The 17,354-nt window shown below is 39.6% G+C and overlaps 1 protein-coding gene across 11 annotated transcripts in view; it reads left to right on the plus strand.

The window, feature by feature from the left end:
- The window catches only part of LRRC56 (leucine rich repeat containing 56), a 60,046-nt gene that overhangs the window by 14,483 nt on the left and 28,209 nt on the right, over positions 1 to 17,354 (plus strand). For all 11 annotated transcript variants that reach the window (XM_064714618.1, XM_064714620.1, XM_064714623.1 and 8 more), the window contains 2 exons: positions 6,365 to 6,452; positions 13,224 to 13,284. In XM_064714618.1, the coding sequence (XP_064570688.1) occupies positions 6,365 to 6,452; positions 13,224 to 13,284 (149 nt within the window). The remainder of the gene's footprint in view (positions 1 to 6,364; positions 6,453 to 13,223; positions 13,285 to 17,354) is intronic.

Raw genomic sequence — 17,354 nt, forward strand, 5'->3', positions numbered from 1 at the left:
TTTTCTCCATGTCTTCACAATGGTCTGTCTTGCACCAGTTTGGTTTGAGTTTGGGGAAGCTGTGAAGTCTCATTGGGCAGATTCTGTGTAGATTTGGCACCTTGAACTGCAGCCTGATTTCTGCCTGCACATTTGAGTCATTTTGCCCTTTTTCCAGAGGGGTGGCTCTCTGTTTTGTAGTGAAACCATTATCAATCTGCATTATTAAGAACTCTCTAAAACTTGTGACACTTGTGTTCCTTCACTTTTATCCACTTGCTGCATTGTTTTCCTCCAAAGAGAGGAAAGTTTGGCTTAGACTGATTTTTTTTTTTTTTTTTTTCCTTTCTTGCCTTCTTGGATCATGTAGAACAAAAGACAACTTCTACAAAACCATTGGACCATTGCCCATTTTCTTCCTCTCCATTGTGGATCCCTTCATTTAGACTTTATGCTCATTCACCACAGAGTTTATGGTCTTCTGTAGTCTTGTTGCAGCATAATGTTCACTTCAAATCCTGGATGATTCCATACTTCCATTATGTTAACACATCTTCTAGTTGCTTCTTGCTGCACTGTTGTGTAACATTTTTTTATATTTGAATGTCCTTCATCCAGAATACAGGTCAAAAGCTTTTGGTGCAAGGGTTGGTATCATTAGATGTAATTTTTATTCTTTCTACTAATATCAATATCAGTTTTCTGGTGTTCTCTTTAATCTTCCTCTATATGAATAGGCATTCTTGCTTTTCCATTTATACCTGTCCTATTAATATTTTCAGCTCTATATTTTCCTAGTTATTTTCCTATTAATATTTCCCTGCTCTGCCAATCCTTACGTGTGGTTGTCAGATATTGTAGAATACCAGGGTGAGCAAATTCTCACTTTGTTCTGAAAACTGGCTAACACTGGGCAATTAATTTTTAACTCTGTTAGGGCTGTGACACAGATTTTTCATTAAATGTGGAGAAACTGAAATTAAGGGCGCCACCTGTCTTTAATCACATTTTTATTTTGTTCTATCTACCCCTGTCCTCTCCCTGCTGTTTGCAAAGGATCTTTTCCTGACTTCCACTAAAAGCATTCCACTTCTCAGAAGAAACTCATTTTACAAGGTCAAATGATCTTCCAGACATTGTCACATTATAAAACCCAATCACGTTTGTGTGTGATCTTCAGAGAGGAAAGGAAGTATTCTCTAATTTTGCTTTTTATTGATCCTGCTCCAACTAATCGTGTTTTCCAAACTTAGGAACACATGTTCGGATGTGGTGTTTAGTTTTGTTGCTCAGGAGCTTAGGGTGTATTTCATATGGTATGCACTCATCCTCATGGGAAAAAGAAAATGCTGGAGGGTCCTGGAACAACAGATGGGATTCTTGCTGAAGTGGCTCAAGTGTTTCCTTTTTTCTTTTGCAGAAAGTTTTCCTCACAGCTGTAAGATAAATGGATTTGAAGAAAATAACTGGTCATCAAGAAAGTGCAGAATCTTGATAAATTAGGTAGAGTAAGGGAATGGAAGGAACTGAATTTGACTGAATTTGGATCTGCCAAATCCTTCATTATGGATGAATCTCTTCATCTGAACTGAGACAAGAGTGTATTTATATGTATATGCTGAAAGTAGAGAAATGCAGCTAAATATTTTAGTTATGGGCATTTGCAGCATTTATCCCTTTTGAAAGGAAGTTTGCATGTGGGGCCACAGAGAAGTTCTGTTCCCTTTTATTGTATCACTTAAGGCTTATTAATTTTCCAATATTTTTCTTCTTAGAAGAAATATTTTTTCATACTTTTAGCAACTTTTTTTTTTTTTTGTGAAGAAGAGATTATACTTTGACAAAAAAAAAGGGCAATAAACACATGAATGGACATGAATTTAGAATTTGCATACAGGTGTAGTATTCAAAGAGAACAAGCTCACCACTCTGGAATTCTTGTCTTAGCCAAATTAACCAGGATCAGCAAAATAAATGCACAGCTGGAAATATTTCTCTGACAGCTGCATGCAACTTGTTCTTCAGCAACATGCCTACTTTTCTTAGAGTATGTGAAAAATCTAGGGGAGAGAGAAGACATCAGTTGTGTGTGCCAGTTTTGACTGAACAGATATTATTTGTCAATTAAGGAATTTACAGATAGCTGCAAGTGGGATTTGAACTGGATTTCCCAGCATCCCCAGGTGACTGCTCTGCCAATTGGGAAGCTCTGCAAGCACAGAAGTGTTTCTCACTTGCAATTTTCTACAGAATACTTACTGGCTTTTCTTGTCAGTCAGAAAAGAAGCTTTCCAAGCCAGTGCACAGTCCCCAGTTGGCCAGACATTTTGCATGGTGGGAATGGTTTGTGAAGCATCACGGACTTGCTTCTTAAAATACTGGCTAAATTATTTACCAATAGATTCTTCATGAAAAATAGTTTTACTCCTATTTTGAAGAAGGTGAAAAAATATAAAGTGAGGTTTAGTCGTCTTTGTTTTACTTACCCTGTATTCAAAGTGTCTTCAAAGACTTGTGCAGTGCTTTACCATGGAAATGTGTCCTTTCAAATAAACAAATTTACAGTGGAGTGTCAAACTGCTGCTCAGGATCAACCTTTCAGGCCACCTTCTTGAGCATGATGTGCCAGAAAGCTTTTGATGTTTGATTTTTTTCATGAAACATCTCTCTCTAACTGATATCTACCTTGCAGGGTTGCAGATGGGTGGCAAGCAGAGTCCTCTCTGAATACCAACACTCAGCTTAAAATTATATTGTTTTTCTCAAGGCATCTTTTCAATCTAAAATAGCTGTGCATATATCCCGCTCTTTGTCTGGAACAGATCCTTGGTCCCTTTCTGTTTGCTCTACATGGAGGCTGAGCAGCTGGAAACGGCCAAAGAACCTCCTGGATGTGCAGCACCTTCATGTCTGTAAGCATTCCTGGGGCACAGGCAGAGACATTCTGTCCCTGGCTGTCAGAACAGCCCATTAAGCTATGGCCAGGCAGCCATTGCCTGAAATCACAGTGGGACACCTCTGAATTAGGGCAGGAGCCTGTCCTAGACCTGGAATGGCCTAGGAATGGAGAGAGATAGAGCATTGAGCATCACTTCTATCCACATGATGTCAAACATTTCTCTGTTCAAGCTGATGACCCCTACAGTGTGATGGGATTGTCTTCTTTTCTCTTACAGCAAAATTCATCCAAAAATATCCCTTCTCTCAAGTTTTGATGGAGGTTCCCATGCTTTCACATTAAACAACAGCATAGGAAGAAGATCCTGCTAAATAGGTTTCACCTTTGTTTAAATGTTTCCACGTCCTTCCCTAAATGTCCCCATTCCTGGTGTCAGAATTTTAGCTGTGACATGAGAAGTATCATGCAGGCAGGTGCACCAGCATGCCAAGAGTGGTATCTGGAGAGTAGCACTGTCCTAGCAATCTTCCACAGTAACTATTCCCCACATAGCCTCCTCTTGAGCTGCTGCTCTGTCCTTTGCTTGCTGACTCTCTTGAATCAGCATCTGGGGTCTCAGTACTTTAGTGCCTTTAAATGAGCTCATATCCTCCACCCAAGAGCATTTCCCATTTCTTTCATGTACTACACTATCTTGTGCATCCCACAGCAAATTGGTTTCAAGCTGTCCCAGCATCTCCTCACCATCAGCAGATGGAAGGACAGTGATTGTCATAGAGACTCTTGGAAATGCAGAACAGGGAGGTGGGCACTGAGAATATATGGATTTGTCTCATCTGGTTAGCACACGGTTCAGGGCAGCTATCTATAGTTCAAAGAGCTGGTGCTGACAGCCAATAACCCTTTCCACACTGGAGTCACAGTTCTGCCTATTGCAGTACAAAATACGGGTGCACTGAGCAACTCATTTCAGACAGTGGGAAAGGTACAGACAGTGCATCAGGAAGAGGAGAAGGAGGGCAAGGAGTGACACTGGTAATCCCTGGTATGAAAAAAAAGGAATAGGGAACCCTGAACAAGTAGAGAATATAACTTCATGCAGGTTTTATACCTGGATTTTGAAAAAAAAAAGATCAGGGAGCAGAACTGTGAAGGGAGACTGTCTGGAATACAGCAGGGGAAGGACAACATGCAGGGAACTTGCAGACAGCAAAGGAGAAAAGGACAAAAAGGGAGCAAAGACTCCTTGGGGTATCAGGACCTTTTGCTACTCAACTGACAGTGTGTGTGACCCTGAGCTTATTACTTGTTCTGAAACTTCTTCCTGTTCTGATGTAGGCTCTTAAAACTATTTTGATGGCAAGCAGGGCGGTATTTTTCAGAAGCTTCTTCCTTTAATGACAGTGAGCTTGCATCCACATCCAGCAATCCGAGTGCATGGTTTCATGCCAGGACATCAGCTAGCTCTCGTTTCACACATAATCTCGTGCTATGTGACAGACAGTGTCATCTGCTGAAAAGGGTTACTGCAGAATGTGCCTTGCCATGAGGGATCTTGTGTTCACTTGGAGAGAGAAAGCTGTCTGTAGCTGTTAAGTTTGCTGCCTTTGCAAGAGCAAAACACATTTTGTGGTGGCTGCATGTGGTGATAGAGTCTTAGAAAGTCATTTCTTATGTTCAGCCTGTTTAAAATCACAGTTAAAATATTAAAAATAAGATTAAAAATAATTTTAAACATAATGTTTTAAAAATAGTCCAAAGGCAGTTGAAGATATTGTTTCTTAGGCCTACAAGTCCAGACTTTATAGAGGGGGACAGCTTTTCAAGAGGGAATGCTCAGCATTTTCTGGAAACCATGTCCTTTTGAACTGCCATCTCAGTTACACTGACTGGTTTTAGTCCTTTGTAAGAGGATGTGGAACATCAGTGGAAGATGCAGCCACTTGTGCACAATAAAAATATTACCTAATGAGCAGAAATGCTGCAACCACTATTTTTTCCTTGCAAAATTAGCTGGATATTCTTGTGAGGTTTTTTCTTCCCAAAACTTATAAGCAGAGGTCATCCTAGACATTCCCTTCTAATGAATACATTCTCCCTTATTAAAAGAACCTGAAGAAAGTTGTCGTTTTAAATAATGAGAAAATTTGGCTCCTGTATGTGATGGTTAATGAATGACTTTCTGCCTTCACCTTAAGTAAAGGCCCTAAAGGTTGGTGACAATACTTTCAACCCCTGCTCTTGGTTGCATTATTGAAGAGGAAACTGATGCCAGGGCCAGACATTTCTTTGAAGTGGACATGTTCAGCCACACATCCTAATTATTTTTACACAGAAAGGTGAAAATTTATAAGTTTTATCACTATGTGTAGCATCAACAATTTCAGGCAGTTAACATGACAAATAAACTTTGCTTCTCATTTTTCAAGGATTGTTTCAGACTCCTCCATGAACCACTAACCCATGAGGAAAGAAGGATATGGTTCTTCTGGTCTGTTTTGTTGAAACATTCGTGCAACTAGGCTGATGCAAAGGAGGTGGTGGGATGTGCTCCCTGAATGAGGGAAACTGGGGAGAGAGAAATTGGATCATAGCAGGAAGAAACGGGATGAGCGCAGTGGTAATGTGAGATTGCTTCAGCTCCTTGTGGAGTTGCAGCCTGGCATCTTAGGATTTCACAGCCTTGCTGTGGTTTTCACTGGCAGTCTTAGAGCTTCCCTCTCTCCTCTGTGTATGGCTTCTGCTTGTTTTGTTCCTCCTGCTTACCTGTGCCATAGCAAAATGTAAAGGAATGATACACATGGCATGTGTATCTATCCACACAGACTTTAGGATATTAAGAAAGATCAGAAAAGAGTCTGCATGCACACACACATATTTGCTTAATGCAGTCGTTCATCCAATTATTGCAATTTTGTAAAAATAATGAAGGATTTGGAAGGCCTCTATTTGCATTGCCTAGGTACTTTCAAAGAAATTAATAATTCTTTTAATTAGTGTAGTCTTCTGTCAGAAAAGTGAGTGGCTTGAGCTAAAATCGTTTCTTTTTTATTGTTTTGGGTCAAAAGGTAAACAGTGTGCTTTGTTGAGTTTTACTGCCAGCACCTGTTGAATTACAAGAGATGTTTAAACTTTCTATCTGCTGAGGATTAGTGCAAGACTTGTGCAAATCTTTAAGCATGAACATACTGTTTAAATAAAGTTACCTGGCATGTAGGTCTGTTGTTGGTTTGCAGCTTGAATGTAACCCTGAGCCTTGACTATTTAAGCAATGTATAAGTTTTGGGAGACTGGGGTATTTTGGGCCTACAAGGAAAGAAGGTCTTTGAATACTGTGTCCATTTCAATGTGGTTGCACATCTAGCCATGTTGACCTGAAATATATGTTGACAAAACACTGTTTGAAAATCTTTCTAGACCCTTTTGCTGCTGTGACATCTGGTTTATTGCAAGAGGGTACACATATATTTCTGCTTATCTTTACAGAAAATTTTGGCAGGGGTAGATGATCTGCAGCAAGTGAAGGCCCTAGAGATGCGAGTAGACACCAGAGAGATCAGCTTGGGGAACTTTGGTAAGAAATACTTTATTTTCTGCTCATCATCTTGAATTTTCCTTAATGGTGTCTTGACTGGGGATTCACTAACCAATAGCCAGTGAAAAGTACTGTCCTTCTCAAGAGTTCATGAAACAGGATTTCCTCACACCTCACACTCTTTGATCTCTATCTTCTTGTGTGAGGCTTTGAATAGCACTGGAAACTCTAGCAATGGGATGAGTGACATGACTTCTGTCTAAAGCCAATTAGTTTGGACAAATTTTTCCTGTATGATATGCTAGGCCCTAAATGAACATTTACTCTTGTCTTTAGAGAAACAGGAGCCAAAGGTCACCTTCTCTCCACTGTGAGATTTCCTTGTGAGTGAGGAATTGCCATTGGTATCAGGTGGCTTATGCTTCCAGCAGCTTGTCTTTGCACCCAGCCTCACTGAGCTGTGCTGGAAGATGAGCTGGAGGCAGGTCCTGCAGATACATCATTTTGATGAGCCCCAAGCAGCCCTAACACTTGTCATTTGTTTTTATGTCATCATCACTGAACCAGGGAAGTGAGAAGTACCAAAGGAATTCCCTCTGCAGCAGAGTTAATACTGAGAATATAAAGCCTTACTTTTTTTTTCCCAGCACCAGCAATCATTTTCTGTCATGTGGATTCCTACCACACTCAAGTCCATCTTTTTCTACATTGAAGCTAAATAACTAGTGCAGGGTAATATTTTCTGTGCTGAAAAGGAGCCATGTCCCCAAAACTGTGTACTGGTGCTTTCAGACAAGCAGATAATTTTTCATATGCAAATGACTAATATAACATAAAGCTGACTATCATATGCAAATGACTAATATAACATAAAGCTGACTAGCTTTAATGGGTCTTTTGATGTCTATTTGTCAAGAATGGTTGAGCAAGAGCAGTGAAGGGGGCTTTTGTTTTGTATATATAGGCCCTTTGTATTGGTTATTCTGTTTATTTCATGAATAAGTCTCCTTCTCATAGGCACTTGATAATTTAAGGTAAGTTACATCCATTTCTTTCAGAGATCATAATCTATTCAATCATGTTTCAACTAATCCAGTTGATAAGGAAATCTCATTATGCCATTTCTATTATGCTCAAAAGTGGTGCTCCCATTCCTATGCCATTTTACATTAGCTGTGACAGGCTAGCAAAATGTTTCACCTTCATCACTCTCTCCTTCCCTTTCCATTACTGGAATAAATCCCTTCCCCTACCCATGGTTAGGCTTTTGCAACCTTTACAGAATATGAAATACAGAACACTATGTCCATGACGCAAATAATTTCCATCTTGTTTATCTCCCGCTATTCACACCAAAAGCTGGCCCTTGAGGGCCATAAAAACCAGCACCTGCAGGTCCCCACTGCTTTTGAGAATAACAGAACATCAAGACCATTCTGAATTTCCTTCTGTTGTTTTGTTGGGTTTTTTTTTTTAAGGTGCATTTCTGAGTTTTCTTCCTGTGAAAATCTCTTTGCAAATGTCAGCAGATAGCTAGGGCAGAAAGTTTACTTTAGTTTCTTTCCTTTTTTTTCACATGGCAGATGATTTTTAGGCACATGGAGTAGGGTCTAAATGTTTAGGGGTTTTGCAGAGCGGTTTGCGCCTCCACTATGAACACTGCTGTTGAAGAAGTCAGGCTCATTGCTTGCTCCCTGCTGGCTGCCTGCCCCTGGAGCTGTGCTGCTGACCTGGTCTGTGGTCACAGGGGTCTGGAGAAATAGCCTGAGGAGAACAGTAGGGTAAGAAGCAGACCAGCTGGAATGACAAGCATTCTAGTGTGACAGGATGTAAAGTTTTCCCTCTATTAGGATAGTCAAGCAATAAGAGTATCCAGAGAGGTTTGGAGACTCCATCCTGGTAGGTTTTCAAGTGAATGAAGACCTGAGCACCCTGATCTCACAGACAAACTGGCTCTGAGCAGGATGCTGGGCTTGAGACCTACAACTGTTCCCTCTAGCCTGGACTACTCTGTAATTTGGTGTTTCTTATGAATTGCAAACCTAGCTTTCTTTATATACATATGAAACCACTTCACCTTGCTCTCACTGTATTCCTTAGTTGTGGAAGGGGGTAAGGGCATCTTTATCATCAGCAAATTTTTTGGATGATCAGTCCACACCCAGTAAACAGTATTGTTTTGACTAGTTTTATGTGTAAAGATAAAATAGGCCAGGCAAGGTCTTAAATGGCCAGGTGAAAGTGTTAAAAGCTACAAGACTGCCCATAACTCTGGGCACCTGGAACCTGGAACCTTGCAGTACTCAAATCCCAAATTTACACCACAGTTTTCACTTGAGAAACATTTCAAGGTTCACAGCCTGTGTTACAGACTGTAACACAAACACTCAGGGTCTGAAGATTTCCAGAGTGATTTAAAACTTGTTGCTTGATGTTTTTCTTGAGACCATTCCACTTTGGGATGCATTAAACTTTAAAGCACTATCCTGTTAACCTTGTCCAGTTTGTCAGGTCTTGGCTCTGCAAAATGGCATGACATGATAGGGAGGAAGAGTTACTTTTCTTACTGACAAGGTGTGGACTAAAACATGAAAAGACTAATATTGAAATATTCTCATGCAATCAGTTTTAAAATTTAAAGGAAATGCTTCATGCCAGAGCTTAAATCTGAATCTTTGCAGGGCTTGGGGTAATTGCTGAATTCTCTAGCTGTTTTCAGTGCACCTTGCTGAGTGACAGATGAAACCCTGAATGCCCTGGCAAGTCTTGTATCCAGCTTTGCATATCTTGGGGTTGATTTCTATGCTCCTCAGCTGCATGTAGGCCTCAGTTTATGTTCAGAGGGACTATTTCCTTTTCATTAGCTTATCCCTTCAGTTTTAATTGCTGATAGGTATGGAATTGCATTTATGACCAGCTCATAGAAATTCCTGTTGAAAATAATGGTGGGATAGAGTCATTTAAGACACTACATAGTCCTCTTATTCCTAAGTAATTTTAATAGCTCCAAATCAAGTTACCCACAGTGCTGTTCGCTGGTCCTTATTGAATTGTTGCCTGCTGGTGGCCAGACTAAGTTGATTACATGCCTGGAGATTGCCACTTCCCTTGCAGGCATTTTATCAAGGCAAAGCTCTGCCAAGGGTTCAGAAGTAGCCATGTGCTATTTCTCATGCAGGGCCATCATCTCTCCTTCCTCTTGGGCTGTTTGTTGGCACTCTGGGTGCAGAGCTGGGACACCTTTGCTGGCAGCCAGCATGCCAGCAGCAGGTGCTTGCATGGCCAGGGGGCAGCACAGAGGCTGGAGGAGCGAGTCTGGCACGGGTGTTCCTGCCCAGGGTGGTCCTGGCTTGGCTGGTGCTGACAAACTCGCTGAGCAAGGCTTGGACACAGCAGGGCTTGGGCAGGGTCTGCAGGAGTCACAAGTATGCGCTGGGGCAGTGTGCTTCTGTGAGGCCCTGCACTGATGTGTTCTCTGTGAGATCCCCATCACAGGGAGCTCGACTGCAGCTGCCTTGGGTGTGCCTGAAGGGGCTGTGGTCTCACCTCCACTTGTACTGCCCAGTTCAACCCAGAAATGTGCAAAAAATTGCCTGTGTAGAAATAGCATCAAAGTGATGTATCTTGCTTGATCAAACACAGCTCAAGTGAACTAAACAGACTCTTTAATTTGCATCTCAGGTTGCTCTTGGTAGAAGAGTACAGCCTGTTTTGATATGCCTGTTTTGTGTTGTAGGATCAACAAAGCATGATGGTTGCCTGATGCCAATGCAAGCATTTGTCAGTAATTTCTTTTTTTGTTTTTCACTAGTTCATGTTCCAAAAGATGCAAGTCAAGCCTCGATGATTTTTTGTTAACAATAGAAAAACAAAGATATATGATGCTACTTAAAGAATACTTCATAATGTAAACAGCAAGTGTTAGAAGTGTTGTAACTTGTAGAATATCATAAAACCAGCATTTGGGCTGCTTTCTCTTTGCTCCTACTCAGTTTTCTAAATGTCACCAGCAGTACCAAGGCACCTCTACCCTGCTACCCTGCCTGTGAAGTGCAGCACTTCAGGCTTTGTTGTGGAGTGTGTGTGTCCATCACTTTTATTTGCCTAACTTGCACTTTGATTTCTTTCTGCCCTTTCATTTAGTTTTGTTCCACTGGTAGAGTAGATTAACACTAGTACATTGTTGGTGGTTAGTAATTTCAGAGCCATGTAACAAAACCGGTCTTTAGTGAAAGGGAATCGTAGACAGATGAGATAACACTGCTCGTCATCCTGAATTCTCCCCTTGTCCTGCAATCATCAGCATTTCTGTGGACCATTCTTGTTTTTTAAAATCAAAATTACACAAAGAAAGGAGTAAGGATAAGGAATCTACTGCTTGTACTTCTAAAATTAATATTAGAAATAATTACTATTGTATTTTAGAGTATTTTTATATGTTAGTATCATGTGTCCTTGCTCTGAGAAAAGATGCCATGAGGGTTAAAATTAAGAAAATTAGAAATACACTGCTATATTGGGATAAGTATCTTGTCACCTTCATTTTACAATTTTCTCTTCCTAATTTAAACTTCTGGTCTCTAATCTATTTATAAGTATTTGGGACTCTAAAAACCAGCAAAATCAATGGAACAATGAATTCTTAGCACCAAAGAACAATTACATATTGATATAAAACTTAGAGGAGGGAAGAACCTGCAGACTTGCAGGAATACATTGCAGAATATCGCTGCAGAATTTTGCACCACCACACATTGAATACTTCTATTTCAAGCTCATAAACCACACAATAAAGTGTAACACTGTACAACTTCCCAGGGATAGATTGCGCCAAAGTGCAAAAGAAAATCTGAGATGGAGGATCAAGTTACAGTAATGAACTAACCAGATGTGAAAATTGTGTTATCAGCCTGTCACTCAGCCTCTTTGGATCCTTTAATAGTTGCTTCTTCCCTGAGCCAACCCTAAGTGCATTCAGTGAAAAGCTTTTTCTTGAGCAAGTCTCTCTATTTCTCTTGACTCCTCATTCAAATCTTGTGCTTAACACTAGTCCTTAAAACTCCTTTGCTTTGCTGCATCAGTCTTTGCTTGGTAACCCTTTTACATCTCTGACTGAATCCATGGCACCCTTACTCAGTCTGGAGCTGGGACTGGGGAGCTACTGCAGCCCTCTCGGTTTTTCCTTTAACTCTTCAGGGGATTTTTTTGTCAGAAAGAGAATAGAAATTTTTTAGAATCTAGATATTTTTGGGGGGGAGGAATTTCTTAGGCCATGATTTATATCCGAGGGAGTCTTTGCTCAGTAGCTAGTGTGACTGCTGTGAATAATTAACAGAGATCCTAATATTTTCTCTGCCAGGACTCCAAATTATTTTGTTGCCATATATACATATAAACATATAAAACTTGTTTGGTGTGAGAAAGCATATCCTGCAGGACGAGGACTCTGTGTTCTAATTTGTTCTTAGTTTTTGTGGATTGTGGAAAATGCTTGGAAAACAAGGTTAGAAAATGGCACAGTGTGTTTTGAATTTTTTGTATTTTCAAAAGTACTTGGAAAAGACATGAACTTAAATACTTGCAGTACATCATGAAAATCAATATGTGCATTATGATCACTCCAAAATAACATGAGATGTAGCTAATGCTTCTATTAAAACATGATTTATTAAAATGTTTTGACATAAATGCTCTTGTTCTCTTTGGGGAATGAACAACATGACCTCCTTTCTTTGTTTTGAGATCCCACTCCCCCTTCTTTTTTTTTATCCTTTGCAAAGCACTTGACTGGTGTCCTTCTGGACATTGGTAAATCACCCTTGCCAGACAGTGATTACTCAGAGAACTCATAAAAATATTTGCTGAGAACACATTTAATGTTTCATCAATGGTCCAATTTGTCTAAAATTGGTGTTACTTCTACATGGTTGCATGTTATACTGGAGAATGCTCACCAGCCTTGAGTAAACTCTGCTAGTGTGAATGGGTAAACATTTACTACTGTCCATAAGAAAGGTTTCTGAGACTTGAGCTTGTGTCTAAGTTACTCTGCAGCTCGGAGGGATTTGGTATATGATTTTGGTTCAGAGATACCATTAAGTGAATCTAAAAGGCAAATGTCTCTCAGGGATACAAAACAAAGCACATTAATTAATCAATAACAAAAGAATACTGAGGATTTTATAGGTATGAAACTTGTACAAATCAATGGTAGACAGCTGTATTTAGAAAATTAAAAGAAGAAAGTAATGCTTTGCAAAATGTAGCATTTGTGGGACCTGTGAACTGTAAAAGATGATGTTGTGACTATGGATCATTATGTGGTTGCTGTTTGATTGAGATTTGTATTCTGAAGAAGTGTTACTTGGCTGTGTATCCATTAAGTCCATCACTACTTGCCATTAAATAGGTCATGGAATGCTCTACTCTAAAGTATCCCTTAGCTGTGCAGGGTATCACTCAGTTAAAAGTCAATCAGGATGGGGAATCAGACCAAAGAAAACAGTCACACATCAAGCCAGTTTCTTTTCTTGTCTGTCCGGCAAGGTGCCATATCAGAGTTTCCAGTGAGGGGTTCAAAAATTGTAATTGGGTAGTCATGCAGACAATACATCTATGTTTCAAAAATGCAAAGAATGAAATAGTTTTTGAGTGAAATAATCTCATTGATTTTCTTAGAAGTCCAGGACAGGCCTACCAGAAACAGCTAAGAAATACTTGAAAAATTTGATGCTTCAACTTGTAATTGTCATAATTTTCCTTTACTCTAATCCCAGGTCCAAAAAGTGATTCTTTATTTTGTTCCCACAGGTGTACATCTGCCTAATCTGAGAGAACTGAAGTTGAACAATAGCTTGCTTGTATCTGTGAGGTAAGAAATGAATGATTCTATGAAGTAAATATAAAGAATAACAACCCTCAATTTTATGTAAGTGATAAAATCTTCATTTGTGCTGCTTTCATTCCTTCCATTTCTCCATGCTGTGATGATGGATTAGGTCATGAATATATGGTCCACAACCACAGAAGTTTAAGGACAGGACCTGATCTGGAATAAATCAGTGTAGCTAAAATGGTGCCAATGAATTAGCCTTAGTCTGCCACCATGGACGTTCCTGCTGTGCTGAAGTCCATGGAAATTTGTTGCACATTTGAAAGGAGCTAAAAGTTCCCCCTCTTATCTATGTCTAGGTGCTTGGATTTCAGTGTTTCAGCCTTTGGGCTTTTACTGTGCACAGTAGCTTGTTCTATACAGGTCAGACCAGTTCCTCAGCTGATGAAAATCACTTTGGCTTTACTGAAGTCAATGCAATCAGGTTTATGAGAGCTGCTGTGGAGCCTGCATGTCCCTGGCTTGCTGAGCTGCATGAAAACATCATGTTTTCTCCCAGACAGCTGGGGGGAGTTGGCTGGTTGGAAAGGTAGGAGTGAAAACCATCACAATGAGGAGGCAGAGCTGTCTTCTCTCTCCTGTGCTGATATCTGTATGACCCTTGCTAATTAATGCAAAGCAGAAAAATACAGTTCCTATCAGAAAAGGGCTGTGTAAAAGGCCCTGTTTTAAATAGGACTGCTCTCTGGCTTTGTGTGGGTATCTACTAAACTCATGGGGTAAAAAATAGTGGGTTTGCCCAATGTCCTAAGAATTGACAATAAATTCTTCTTGGTCTCTCTAAAGTATCTAATGAACTTCATTTGCTACACTTTGATTTTATTTACCCTTGTTCTGGTGATGAAATGAAGTATCTGCAGTCTGAATTTTGTTTTTCTTGCCTTCTAATCCATAATATGTAAAAGAGGTGACTCTACATTGCTGCATTTATTTTAATAGCAACCAACAGTTTTCATAAGCATGAAATTGCTCCATTACTGCAATGGAGGAGTAAGTAGTGGGTGAAAAAATTTAAATTTTGACAGTATTAAGAGATATTATATTAAAAAGAAAAAATATAAAAGGTGGGGTTTAGTTTGATCAAAACTCCAAATTCTCTTCAAATGTGTCAACAGAAAACGTTTTGATCAGCTCTGTTGGTACTGAATGTAAGAATGCTGTTCAGGAAAACTAAACTGCATGACTCATGGTTTTAGCAGGATTTTGCACCTCTGTATTCTGAGACTCTAATTTCTGTCATGAAAAGTTCTGGCAAACCATCTTTGACCTGACACCCTTGTGGGCCTTGATGCAGGGAATGTTTGGTCTCAAGTTGAGTTTTGATTTGATCTACTCTAATGTAAATGTGTTTGGGCTTGGAAATCAAGTCTAATAGTGTGATGATTCCCAGGCACTCCAGCCCAGGAGGAGCTACCTGCTGCTCCTTCTGTGTGGCAGTTCAATGCAATTGTCAGGGAAAAGGTAAAGGAGGAAGACGATTTTTGCTGGCTCTCCCAGACGTGAGCTCAGTCTGTATAGTTACAGCACTAGCTTTGCTTTATTAATTCCCATCTTTGACAATCTGTCATTGATGAACACAGATCATTTAAGGGCACATCCCATGCAAGCACAGCCTTGTACTTGAACTTTATTTTTCAATGTCTGCATCATGTCAATTTAATGCCCATTAGAGCAGCACTGCTGCCACAGCAGCAGTGATACCTGCCATACCTATTGTAACATGGCTGCTCCCATTCCAGAGGCTGCTGCCATTTACTCCAAAATACAGACTTTTATTTCTGAATTAATCTTGTTGATATTTGAATTCTGTCCAGAAAGTGATTATTTTGTTTTATTCAACCAAACCCTTGCAAATGAGGCTATTGAGGATGACAGAAAAAATTGTTCTTCCTTCTTACTGAAAGTAATTCCCACAGATTTTGCCAGCCATAAGGTGAGAATCATTGTGGTTATAATTTGAAAATGGGCAGCAGATAATAGGAAATGTCTTGTAAGGTCCAACTGGAAGATTGGTTTTATTTACTGAAAAGAAGGCAAGGACAGAAAAGCAAGGAAAAAAATAGAGGGTGTTTTGTATATACTTGGGATGCTAAAAGCAGACATTTTCATTCTGTTTTATGTTGTAAGAGCATATTCTGGTGAATCATTATGAAGAAAAGGCTGTCAGTTTGCATGCATGAGTGGGTAATACGATGGGAGACTTTGTGTTTTGTCACTTTATTTTTGTTTCATCTTGTTTTGCAGAGTAGGATTACCAAATTATTTTGGGATGAAATGAAATTAAAACTTTTTTTCTTTTTGTCATTTTGAAAATGGAAGAAGAATTGGCTTGCTAGATGCCAAAATGAAGGTTCATCATCCTGACTTTAGTTAGTGAATTTTTTTTGAGGCATTCATTCCTGTCAATCTCACATAGAAACTTCAGATGTGAGGATGCTGAGGTGCACATTGCCATGCACTGTTCAAAGGAAACAAAAGGAGTCACGTTCTGGCAGTGAGGAATCAAGGTGTTCTTGTGTTACAGTTTTCTGTGGGACTGCAAGGCTTGCTACATCAGTGAGTTTGGAGATCGGCTTCTCCTGGTAGCTCCTCAAGAAGTTGTGATTCCTTTGATGGGGAATGTGTTTGAGCTGCCTTATAAATTCATGGTCCTTCCCCAATCCTCCTAAAGCTTGTGTTCCTTTTGAATACTTGAAACTTTAAAATTGAACCATTATCAGCTATTTAATTTAATCCAAAAGGAAAATATATCCAAGTTTATTTGCAGATAATTGATCTTGGTGGTTGAAAGGGAATTTCCTTCTTGGCTGTTTCTGGGTTTTGGTTTTCTCCTGGCCCTTTGCTAAAGGGAACATCTCTGGAAAATCCAGTGCACCATGGAAAAATTAGTTCATATTGTTTTAAATTTTCTAAATCACAATAACTTCATTATGTCCTTGTTTGGTGACCTTCACAAATTTGCTAGCAACTGAGAAATTCTAGATTTATGAACTGATAATTGAGGATGAAAAGTCAAGTCTATTCTGAGGAATGCCTGCTAAAGCATGCTGATTTTGGGGGGTTTTCGGGGAGGGAGGGTAGTTTGTTTGAGTGATTATTTTTTGTTTGGCTTTTTGTTTGGTTGGTTTTGGGTTTTTGTTTTGGTTCTGGGTTTTGTTTATTTGTTTGGGTCTGAGTTTTTTGTTTGGTTGGGAATTTTTTGTTGTTTTGTTTTTTTTTTTTGTGATGGCCATGGTCATTTTTGAAATGCTTGCAGTAAAAGAACTATATTCCAAGACCAAGGAATACTGCTTCTGCTTTGGCGTGTAGCCTGTGTATTTTTTTTATCAGATTGCTTTTATTCTCAATTCAGGAATGAATGAAAAGATCTGTTTTAAAATGTTTAGATAGATATCTTTACTAAAGGGCTTTTAAATCAGATAGAAGAATCTTGGGACCTGGTTCCCATAAGTTTCCAGAAGAAGCTCTTTCAGCAGCTGAAGTTCATTTCCTCCCATTCAGCACCACACATTGTAGCCAGCAGGAGAGTGATCTCCTCTCAGGGCTTCTCAAGCAACTGCTTCTAACAGAGAGAGGCTGTCATATTTTAAGTGAGATGAAATGCAGAGACTGCCAAGTGTGGGGACAAAAGTGAGTATGGAGGATATAGGGGAAGGAAAGCAGGTATTCTTCATTCAGATTGAGTTAACGTTTCATTGCTGCAGTTCTCCAACTGGGCTTGCATGGTTGCAGAAGCATCCCCCAGAATGAGAGGGAAGTAATCCTGGTCTGTTTCACTCAGTAAAATCCTCAGGAGGTTCAAATGAACAAGGTGCAGAGTACATTCAAACTCAACAATTCTTATGCCTTTATGAGCCTTAGGTTTTTGTTTTGATTTTTTTAACATCAGCTCCCAGAGACAAGACTAGCAACACAGGAGTCTTTGTATTCACATTTTGAAATGTTTTGAGCCCTCTTGGCTGTGAAAAAATAACTGTAAATATGAGACAAGTGATTTGAGTAAAGATTTTGCTGATCATTTTATGACTTTATGAAACCAGAGCCAAACT

This window comes from Zonotrichia leucophrys, chromosome 5 (genome assembly GCF_028769735.1).
Source record: "Zonotrichia leucophrys gambelii isolate GWCS_2022_RI chromosome 5, RI_Zleu_2.0, whole genome shotgun sequence".
In the NCBI taxonomy this organism is placed as follows: Eukaryota; Metazoa; Chordata; class Aves; order Passeriformes; family Passerellidae; genus Zonotrichia; species Zonotrichia leucophrys.